Source organism: Macadamia integrifolia, chromosome 4 (genome assembly GCF_013358625.1).
Source record: "Macadamia integrifolia cultivar HAES 741 chromosome 4, SCU_Mint_v3, whole genome shotgun sequence".
Classification (NCBI taxonomy): Eukaryota; Viridiplantae; Streptophyta; class Magnoliopsida; order Proteales; family Proteaceae; genus Macadamia; species Macadamia integrifolia.
The window spans coordinates 15,117,753-15,129,969 of NC_056560.1; the positions used below are offsets into that span (position 1 = coordinate 15,117,753).

The following is a 12,217-nucleotide window of genomic DNA, read 5'->3' on the forward strand; positions in this document are numbered from 1 at the left end:
TTTTTTTTTTTTTTTTCAATACCATCATGATTACAAATATTCGTTTTTCTTTTCAAAAGTGATTTGGATCACTTCCCTCTACTTGTAAACAAACAAGTCCTAAGGCGGCTATTATGGGGATTATGATACCACATAGAACAATAATGCATGTCAGATCATCACACTGTGACTGTCAGCGGATAGGATCGAAGTTTTGGTGCAAGGGAATCCAATTTTGTCAAGGGGGGAAGAAAGGCTTTCACCTAGACTTCTTTTGGGTTGTGGATCCCAAGCTTTCCTACCTTTCCTCTTTCTCTTCACTTCAACCATTTTCATCTCTCTATCCGTGTCCCCTGTTATTCTCACATAACACTACTGTTAAGTGTTATAAGATCACTTTATATTATTATTGGTTGCTAGTGACCATACATTAAGACATTTAAAGAGATCAAAATCATACATTGAATTCCCCTAATCGAATGTGCACTAAAGCACTTCACTATTATGATTAATAACATTATTTCTCGAGCTTTTTTTTTTTTTTTTTAATCTCCTAGATCATTGATGTCCTAGCGTGGAAAGCCAAAAAAGAGTACCATTGCCCTTGTACCCTATTCTGCAGCTTTTGACAGTTTGGAAGGGCTTGCATGGACTGTCATTCTAATTTTATTTGCAATCGGATTGGTGATTCTCAGTGATTCTAATGAAAGAATCAGTTGAAAACGAGTAAGGCTGCGTTGGAATCTATTCTAAAAAATTATACCAAACGCAACCTTTGTATTCCACCCATGATCTTAAATATATATGGACCCATTATTTATTTAGATATATTCTCCACCTCATCTTCTTAACAACAACATTTTGAGGGTCCCAAACACCCACTCCCTAAAAATAAAAATGGACATAATCAATGCATTAGGCTGCCATTACTGCAGAGTCTAGGAAGGGTCATAATGTATACAACCTTTCCCCACTCCCCAAAGATCTCGACTCTAAATCATAGTTGACGAGAATGAACTATACAACTATAAATCAAAGTCTATGTTTGGTACGATTTCTTAGACTACATTATTAAAGAAATCGTGATTAAAATGCATTCAAAGGATGCATACCAAACGCAGCCTAAGAATTGAGTATTTAATGACTGTTTAGTGGGAGGAAATTCTAGAACAATGATAACCAACATTCCGACAAATTTGGAAATGGTAAGAGATTTGGATGGTAAGCCATCTTATTCACCAGCATAGTTGGCAATGCTGTGGTTTCACGACCAGCGCGCGGCACTGACTAATCCATCATATGGGTCCCCTACCACCGCCGGTAGGTGGCTCGCAATGTCATGGTGTGGGGCACGGCAACAAAGGGCAATGAATTCTTTGCTAGTACTACCACTCAACGACGTCGTCGTCGAGGTGTGTAGACTGCTACTTGCGTTGCAAAATGGTTCTCTCTCTCTCTCTCTCTCTATGCATCTGCAGGGTTTTTTCCATGCAACACTAATTGACAGCTCCCCATCAGTGTTCTAATGGAAAGTGATTATGTCGTTGGCTCATCTTACCAATGCTCAAAGCTCCTCAAAAGACACTGACCTTGATGAGATGTTTTGGTTTGATCCTCTTGGGCCTTAGCTTACCTACCAAGAAGAAAAATAAGTGTAGGGTAATGAGACAAGTTGAGACAATTACCCTCAAAATCCCACATATTAGCAAGTACAAGTTGACACTGATCAGTGATTTGATTGAACATTCTATCATATAATTGCTATATATTACCATAATTATAGTTACTGAAACAGTTAACAGCATAAGTTAGTTAAGTTAGTTAGTCTTGCTAGAGATTGATTCAGAGATGAGAAGTAAGAGTCTCACTAATTAGGTCCCCTCAATAAGAACCGACCCTTCAGTGAGAGAGAGCATCTCACCTAGACCAATGAAGGACTTAAAAGCTGGCACACACATAACTCCCAACTCCTAACCAAAGGGGAACTGTATTTATTTGTAAATTCCAACCAGGGTTAAGAGGAAAGGGAAGGGAAAGGGCTAAAAGAGAAAGGCAATGATTACTTAAATGAGATGGGACCCACTTGATTATCTTTTCTTTTTTCAAGTCTCTCGTTTTTTTGACTTGGGATCAGGTCCCACTTCGGCCACCACTTGTCTCTATGGATTGAATGATAAAGAGCACCGCACGTGGAGTCTGAACCAAGGGACTGTCCAACCACAATAAAAGAGTTCAAGACTTAGAAAAATATAAAAAGGAAAAAGAACCAATAAATGAATTAATAAATAAATAAATAAATAAAGAATACAAATATAACTTTAGAAAAACAGAAAATTTAAAGTTCTAAATAAAGCGATTTTTTTTTCCCAAAAAATTGGCCTTTCAAAGCCCACCATATAATTCCCACTCATTATATTTGTTGCTTAAAGCTTGCCCGCCTCTTCTCTCCCTTATCCTCTCTCTAGACTCTTCAGAGAAACCAACCCAAACCTCTCTCTCTCTCTCTCTCTCTCTCTCTCAAACGAATGCGAAAGCAATCGGAGTCCAAGAAAAGAGCCCCCATCACCCCACCACCACTACCACCACCATCACTGTGTGTAATAGAGAAAAAGAAATAGAGAAGTAGAGAGAGAAGAGACACTGGTACCCACATCACCACATGTAATTTGTATTGAGGGGGTCATCTACAGTTCAATCCATTCATCCCCAGATGTGCTATTAAGAAAGCATAGATTAATCTTTTTTAGCTGATCATGGAGGGAGAGAATGGGATCCGAAGACCCAACTTTCCATTGCAGTTGTTAGAGAAGAAGGAAGAAGAAGACGTGTGCTCAAGCTCAGGCTACCCATCTCTAGCCATATCAGCCGAGACAAGCACGATCCGATCATCAAATAATTCCACTCTCCAAGTCCAAAGAGCCGCTGCCGCCGCCGAACCTTCTTCAAAGAAGCCTCCACCCAAGCGTACCTCCACCAAAGATCGACACACCAAGGTCGACGGCCGGGGACGTCGCATTCGCATGCCTGCCACATGCGCCGCTCGTGTCTTCCAACTCACTCGAGAGCTCGGCCATAAATCCGACGGTGAGACCATTGAATGGCTCCTCCAACAAGCAGAACCCGCTGTGATCGCCGCCACCGGCACCGGTACTATACCCGCCAATTTCACGTCCCTGAATATCTCCCTCCGGAGCTCCGGCTCTAGCATGTCGGCCCCGTCTCAGCTCAGGACCTCATACTTCAATCAAAACTTCGCTGCAGCCACTCAACAGCTAAGGATGAGAAGCGAATGGGATGAGTCACAACGCCGAATTTTATTCCCAGAGAACTCCTCCTCTACGCTCCTTAGTTTTAACACGAATGATTTAAACCCTTCCATGTTACATGCCACTAAGCAGGAGCTGCGTGACCCTTGCCTAGACATGTCGTCGGACACCGCTACCGAGGTGGGTATTGGCGGCAGAAAGCGTCGGCCAGAGCAAGATACTTCTCAACATCAAATGGGTAGCTACTTGTTGCAATCAAGTTCATCAGGCTCAATTCAGGCGAGTCATGGCCAGATTAATCCGGGAGCTTTTTGGATGGTTACTAACCCTAACAACCAAGCCATGAGTGGTGGTGACCCTATATGGACATTCCCTTCTATGAATAACACTAGCATGTATAGAGGGTCTATGTCCAGTGGGCTACATTTCATGAATTTCCCAACCCCAATGGCTCTCTTGCCTAGCCAGCAGTTGGGTTCAGGCATCGGTGGGAGTGGTGGCACATCGGAGGGCCACTTGGGCATGCTTGCTTCATTCAACGCATATCGCTCTTTGTCCGGCGGTGGCACCGGTGCTTCTGACCTTCAGGCAAGTGGTTCCACTTCCAATCAGCATCATCAAGGAGGAAATGAACGACCTGATTCAACCAGTCACCATTCCTAGAAGTTGATCATGTATGGCTTGAATTTGATTTTTTTTTTTTTTTCTCTTTTTCTTTAAAAATCTTTTCAATATATTTTGCACTTGGAACACTCTTGTGCCGTTTGATTGCTCCAAATCTGAGTTCTAATATTCCCATTTTTTTTGCCCCCTCCATCATCTTCTGTATGTGTGAGTGAGTACTAAGTAGTAAGGGTTTAGGGTTTGAGAAGACAGATTTTTAACATGGGTTTTGGTGTTTTCTATTTTTACTGTCTCTTGAGCTGTTACTAAACAAAATCTTATTAGTTATATATTGGCCGTCTTACAGTTTTGGTTTAAGGTTACTTGTAAATTGTAATAAATGTTTCAACTGTTTGTGAGAAACCCTAGCAAGTCCCTCATGCATGCCATGCCCAGCTTCAATATTCCAACTGGCAATTGCACTTGATGAAGAACTTAAACCCCACATCATAAACATAAGTTCATGCATTCATTCTCTCTCTTTACAAAAAGGAAATCTTCTGTGTGGGAGAAAGCATTGAATTTTGTGCATTGAGGGTAAATGTAACAGTTTGTGCACTTTGTTGTAACAGCAGTACTATTGCATAAAAGTATACTGCACCAGCACCATTGCTTCCAGTTTGATTCTCCAAATCTCTCCCATGCATCAGACGTTACAGACACTACTTAGGTATTACCAGGGAAAGTGTGGGTCCTGCCATTTACTAGGATGATGGGACCCACACTACATCAGTTTCAGGTGGTGAGCCCCATCCGCTGCTACGTACATGTTGACATTGTCCCTGACTAACAGGAGGATAATGCATCCTCCTCATATATCAATATCAATATATAGGTTTGCTAGTGCTAAGGAACAGTATAATGGATTGCCGAATACTGTTCTTGGCCCTACACGTGTCCATGCCCATCAACCTGGAACATCATTTGGATGGGTCATGTTCATAAATTATATATGCTGAGGCAGGTCCTCCAAGTTCTCTAGGTTTCCTTGTTTATCTGTGAGAGTGAATTAAAGAAAACCAGGCCAATATTCTATCCAAATGTTTCATACAAGAGGATGGGCAATGAGTATATTTAAGCTCTGAGGTGAGTGTTGTTGAGAGTCTACCTGTAAACTATACTGAAAATAGAGTTTCCAGGTGGTGCAAGGTTTAAATATTTTTCTTCAGAGAAACACATGCATTGATATGCATTATAATATCTGCAGAAGAAGGTTTGCAGTTACAGATATATGGCTTCTTTTTTTCCCTTTTTTTTTTCTTTAAGAGGCTTTGAAGTTACAGTTTTAAGTGCTAATGATGAAGTTTTTGTTGCAACCCTCACAGTCAAGGATCCATTTTTATCTCTAAAACCAGCTTCATTAGATGATAAGGACCATCTTCTTCTTCTAATTTAAGAAGAAACTGATCTTTAAATTAAGGTGGGGTACATGAATTGATCCATAGGAATCATGGGCATGTGCAAACCATGTTAGAGACATATACAGACATAATGGTACTGCAATGACCCATCATTCCCTTCCTGAGTTTTCTTTTTCCTCCCTATTGACTAATTATCTAGAAGTTTACAAACCAAAAAGATCTGGAATTGGTTGGAATTTGGGAAAAAATAAAGTGCACGAATTGGGCCAGGTGACCAAATTTGTGAAATGCCAATATAAATGTAATGTTTCTGGTTCTACCATTTATTTGGTTGGGATTTTGGTGATACCAACATAAATGTTTTGTTACAAAGGTGTTTTGTAGATTAAGGGAAAAAGAAAAAGACTTACGATTTGATGAAGCTAGTTCATGCTTTTCTGTATCATTTGCAACCATGAGTTTTCTTTTGTACGTCTTGATTCCAGACAAATAATGACAATTTCTTCATTGTTGATTTAGAGATAGTTATCAGTTGTTTTACTAGAATTTATAGAATCAATTTAAAGGATCAATATGACAGATCAAAGAAAACAAACAATAATAATATTGAAATCATCAGTTGGAATCATATCTGAACCCAAATCACTTGTTGAAGAACTCTTCAAATGTTCGCCTCCGTCCTTTGTTCAGTCAATTGCCTGCCACCCTTTCTGTACAATTTTGTCAATCGTAGCAACCAATGGGCATTGCTTCCTTTATATAAATAAGGTGCAATGACTAACCCTAAAACAAAATATAAGTGGATCTCGCATTGCTTCCTTTATATAAATAAGGTGCAATGACTAACCCTAAAACAAAATATAAGTGGATCTCTCCCATAATAAGGACCAATTGTAAATAGACCCACAAAACTCTTTACAATTTAAAACTTGTTAATTGATCCATACGTGTTAAAACGTTAAAAGGGATATATATAGAGAATTGTGAAAGAAAAGATTCAAAATCCATGCTTCAGGTGATGACAAGGTTGGCTTTAGGTGTCATGAATTGGAATTTGATAATTTGAAAGCAACACAGCACATATGCTGGTGGCCTAGCTCACTGAATCTGAATCATTTCTATAAGGTTATGGTCTAGGTTTAAGAGCTTTTGTTGTGCAAAGTTGAGGTTTAGTTGTTTAATTTTTAATCACAAAACTCTCGGGATTTGGGGTTAAACCCCATAAAATATGGGGAAGGTTGGGTTTCAGACTGACCCATAACCCCAAGTTGTACTAAACCCAACGCAATCCATTGGCATATATTAAACAATCAAGTACTTTAATCATGACATTTATAGAGATAGAACCTTCGCCCATAAGACTCCAACCTCTTCACTTTTTCTTATTAAAAAAAAAAAAAAAAAAAGGTCTTGAATCATGTAATTCCAGGTATATTACTAAGGAAGGATGATGGGGTAGCCACCCCATGAGCTGGTGAGTTCATCTTTTATTATTAAGTTTCATAGCTAGCTCAGCCTGTGTTGTTGGAGAGATCTTTTTCTTTCTCACACGTTATATGTATATGCTCTCAGTTCCACGTTGCAGTGTTGGAACTTAGATGCTTTCTTTGATGTTGGAATTTAGTAAATCAGGATCTTCAGACAACAATGATTCTCGTCCAGCTATGAATTGCAGAACCTGTTGTAATTCATTAGCTATACCCCTCCCCTCCTAGCATCTGCTATGTGAAAGATCAACAAAAAGCAAGAACTTCTCCAGGATCACAGTCTCTCATTCACTTTGTCCACTGTGAGTTTTGTTTTATTTAAAAGGAAAGAATCTCAAGGGTGAGTGGGTGCTTTAGTAGCTTTAAAGTTCTGATAGGGCTGAGTACTGGTGGCCGTAACTAAATTCCATGGGAAGTAGAGACTAGAGAGTACTGGATAGTGGATACCATAGTGGGAGACAAGAAGACTCAGTGGTCAACATTTTAATCAGTTCAAGAGGTCTGGGAATTGGGTGGCCCACGATCTGATGACATCGTCTGAGATTCAGGGATCGAGTCCTAACCTGATTGCTAGCTTCAGGCCTTGGTTGCCTGAAACGCAGCCTTCATGTTGATCTTGGGCTGGCTGATGCTGATCACTTCGGCTATGTATATACCCCGTGGGCCCTGGGTGAGAGAGAAAAGGAGCATCTATTTGGCTCATTTGATTTTGTAATTTTTAGGGGCAATCAATATATAATGATGTCAACAACAGATATATCGAACAATCATGTAACTGTTGGTGTACGACGTTTTGTATTTCGTCACAATTTAATTTAAGGAGTATTGGTGTAGACATCTTGACAGACAGGATGGTGGTCCCATTAGCCGATTAGCGAGCCTGAGGGTTGCAAGGAGGCAAGAGGCCCCCCTGCATATACCCCCACTTGAATTTTTTATTTGAGGTCAGTTTTGTACTTTTCAGATTATGATTTTTTGCTATATATTTCTAACGAGAGTTTCTTTTTCTGAAATGCAAGCAATACTGAGAGGTGTGCCGATGAACGTTGTAACCCTATTCTCCATTGAGAGTGAAGTAGGATCTCATCTCACCGAGGCCGTATGCAATCTTGCCGAACCTCATAAATCTGTGTGCATTGCTTGTTTTTATTTTTCCATTGTTTTCTGCATCTTTTTAGGGTTGCGTTTCTACAATAACATTTACTGAGTGATCACCAATGGAGGTAAGGGTGTTAATCGATTCGGTTTTGGTGTATACAGTGTGGTTTGGTTCGGTTCATATTTATTTGGCTGAAACCAAAACCACACTATTTACTAAACAGTTGCACTTTCTAAAACCGCAATCGTTTAGTAAATGGTTTCAATTGCACAGTTTTTAAACGGTGTTGGTTTGACGGTTTTAAATGGTTTTGATTGCAGTTTATTTCATAAAGTTTCTAAATGGTTAGCAATCGGTTTGCTAGTTTATTCGCATGCAATTTGCTTGTATTGATAAATGCTTCAATCTTGTATCAAATTAAATGAGGCATTGAACAAGCAAGGATTTAACTACATAATTACATAATAGGAGTAAATTATTGAATAGATTGTTAGACAGCTTCTATGGTCCTTAATTCTTCCTTAAATTAAATCATTATGTTTTGTTAAAACAACTAAATATTTAATCGTTATACAGGTTAATCGGATCGATTTTGACAATTTAAACGGTTCGGTTTTCACAGTGTCAATTCGATTTGAAAACAACGGGTTAATCGGATCAATTTTGACGGTTTAAACTGTTCGATTTTCACGGTGTCAATTTAGTTTGAAAACAACGGGTTAAACGGTTAAAACTGACCCATCCCGTTTAACTAATCAGTCTTAAACTTGAAACCATAACCAAACCATTTACTAAACGGCTTTGCAGTTTTGATATAAACTACTCGGTTCGATTTTGGTAAATGGTTTTGGTTTCAAATTCACATCCTTAAACGGAGGTGTGGCATTGGACATTATATACGAAGAGGTAGGAGTCATTTCAAAATAGAAAATAAACTGATAGAGACAATGCCCACTAGCATGCGGCACGTAGGCATGTGCCCAATCTTTTCCCATATGTCAAATATATATTTTCTACAGAATTACCCAATTAGATTTTTTTTTTTTTCAAATACAACCTCTATTCTTTAGGTTTTATATGTTTACAAATGCTTACATGTCTATAAGATCATGTATATCCGTTATTCGAAAAAAAATGCTAGGAGGAATACAAAGCAAATCGTGTAGCAAAATCCTCAATTGCATTGTGCCAGAGTGGGTTTATTTCATCGCTTTGAACTCATTATGCTGCTTTGGGATTTACGTTTTGGGTATTTGGAAAGATGATTCCAATTGAAGAAGAATAAAAAATCATACTAAATACCTAAATTTTAACTTATGACCCCATGAGATTGAAATATATATTATACCTAAACAACCCCTTCATTGCCATGAACCAATGAGAATGATACTTGAACTCAAAGAGTAAAGAATAATTGTCAGACCTTCTCGAATGATCCATTAAAAAAAACCAAAAGAGAAAAGTTTCCCAGGCAACCAATGTATTATAAGTTCTCTCACATGAGTTTTTTAATCATTATTTTCTTTTTCCTTTTTTCTCCTGACCATGGAAGCCCAATGATACCATTCACCATGAAAGGACTAGAAGATTGGATGGCTTGGGCTGATCTTGGAAGTCAAGGAACCTGCTTGAACTCACTCAAACCCAAAAAACCAACGTGGAAGGTAGGTTTAAACAACTTTTGCTTGGGCTGGACTTGGATTTGGACTAGGCTAACTCAAATATCGGGTTCCTGGTGGGCCTGGGCCTTTCAGCTTTCAATATATAATGAAAAACCAACCATCCCTGGGACCTAGATTTCTTATTCACTCGCTTTTGAACTTTTTCTAACTCCATTTGAATTCTTGTCAAACAGATGCAACTATATGATTAAATGGCGCGAGAAAATTCTCAGTGGTTGTCCCTTTCCCAATATTTTGATTCTGAAGGATGGATCTATTGCACACAAAGTTTGTAATCTCGGTTCTCAGATTGGGACCGATCTCAATTAATATCGATTCAATGCTGATCTAGATCACCCTAAACTGAAAGGATTTACCCTTGAATATTTTTTTTTTTAAAAAATCGTCTGCAATTCTGATCTCGTACAATTTCGTGAAATACCACCTTCAGGGGGTGACACGTGTATTGATACCAATGCAATGATCCAGATCTGATTTAAATGCCTCTTCACTGATTTAATGTTTTATTAGTTGTACCAGATCTGGACCATTGTATTGGTATCAATACACGTGTCACCGTCTGAAGGTGGTATTGCACGGAATTGTACGAGATCGGAATTGCAGACGATTTCAACTCCCATTTTTATTATTTTTCCGCCTTTGGTTGTACCAGTGTATCGGTATCAGGTTGGTCAAGACTTGGGACTAATCAGGACAAATCCATCAATCAGATTCGGGATTATAAATCATAATCAATTATTTTTTAATGCAAAAAAAAAAAAAAAAAATGTTGATTACGTTACTTGGGGTGCCTAGCTTGTGTCACTTTATCCCCCACCTTCTCAAAAATGACCATGTCCCTTGCATTCAAACCCCCCAATTTGAATAAGATCCCAACATGAGTGGGGTCTCATTCCTTCGGTGGCTGGTGGGATCCTGCTAGTATAAAGGACGCTCTCTAAGGTGCGCGTCAGCCTGCATTTTCTCTTTCCCTCCCCGACTTCCACAGAAGAAAGCATGGGTAACGTGGTTTCTCCATCAACATCGTCTTCCAACTCTCAAAGGCCAAACCAATTCTCTACGCGCGTGGCCACCACATGGTAACCAAAAGACAGAGATTGGCTTCCCGTTGAACTTGAAAGTCATGCATGATGCAACATCAATGGTGACACGAAGAAAAGAAAAATGTATCATTCATTTGGTCCACATGTCTAGAGCAGGAGAAAGAAAATAATAAAGAACCTTAGACTCATGTGAAATGAAAATAATATTCTTATGCATCAAACAAATATTAAATAAGATCATGTATTAGTTATTTCTAGAACACTTCTAGTATCTAAATTATTTGGATTTGTGGATTTTTTTTTTCTTCTTTTTTATTCAATACACATGTCTTAGTTATAAATATATGGCCCTAAATATATTTATATACCTATCTATGATTAAATTTCTAGCTCAAACCTTATGTTAGCAATAAGGATCAATTTTTGGATTGGATCGAGAAAATCCAGAAAAAAAGTATCTAGGACTGCATCTGGATTACACCAAAAAAAAAAAAAAACTATGGCCCATTTTGGATAATAATAATAATAATAATAATAATAATTATTGATCTTCTTGAATATGAATTTCTCTAAAATAAATAGGAACTTGCTCTTTAAATGATAAATTGTGTGATGATTTGATACTGTATTATGTAATATTAAAGCAAAACGGCCATTAATTACTCAGTATGAAGAAACTTGATTCCTTTGTTGTCCTTAAGTTTACGACATGAAATTTGGCAATTCAGACCAATGGATAGATGGATGGAGGAAGGTCTAGATGTGTCACGTGTCAAGTGTCAAGTTTTACACTCAAAGTCAACCATACACCCCCATGTTTGTCTATGCACCGTTTTATAGTCTCCGACACTTGCAAGCGAGTGACATGCCCATCCTCCGCTCCAAAGCAAATTATCAATATTTTGACTTATTCATTTTATTTTGTTATATATCATAAATTGAAAACTATTATATGCAATAATAAGCGTCAATTTATTTTAAAGAATAATATATATAATCTTTAAATTCCAATTATTTATTTCCTATACTTTAGTAGTTTATAGATACAAATATTACTTATAACCACTTCTTCTTCTTCTTCTTCTTCTTTTCTTTTAATAATCTAGAAAAAAAAAAAAAGATCAATTTCTTAATTGAAAACTATTTAAAACAAAATTTAATATTAGAAGTAGCTTTGCAAGTGACAATATTATAATCTATTAGCATTATTAATTGGAAAGCATATTGGAAACTCCCCTCCCCCTCCTAAATTTTGAATTTTAATTTTACAGCCGATTTTGACCGCATCACCCACCATCCAGTGGCGTTTCTATTTTTGTATATATTTTCAAAGCCAATGGAAGGCCAATTTCACAATTCTTAAGATTTGAAACCACTCTCACAAGCCCCACTATATATTGAGCTTTCCATGTCCATCGCCTAAACTAAAAGTTTGTCAAAATCTTACCAAAAAAAAGCTTATCAAAAGATTTGTTAATTATGATACATGATTTTAATATTCTAGAAAAAGGCACAACATGAGTACAAGATGATATCGAAAATATATCCACAATCCAAAATTTGAGCACCAACTAATAGGATTATAAATGTAAACAATTTGAATCGAATATACTTTTATTTGTATTCACATTCGATTA

General features: G+C 37.8%; 1 protein-coding gene across 1 annotated transcript; it reads left to right on the top strand.

Moving 5' to 3' along the window:
• Window positions 1–2,424: 2,424 nt before the first annotated feature.
• On the top strand, window positions 2,425–4,239 carry LOC122076097 (transcription factor TCP14-like). Its single transcript, XM_042641387.1, has one exon. The coding sequence runs from the start codon at window positions 2,733–2,735 to the stop codon at window positions 3,906–3,908; it is 1,176 nt and encodes a 391-aa protein (XP_042497321.1). The 5' UTR covers window positions 2,425–2,732; the 3' UTR covers window positions 3,909–4,239.
• Window positions 4,240–12,217: the final 7,978 nt, after the last annotated feature.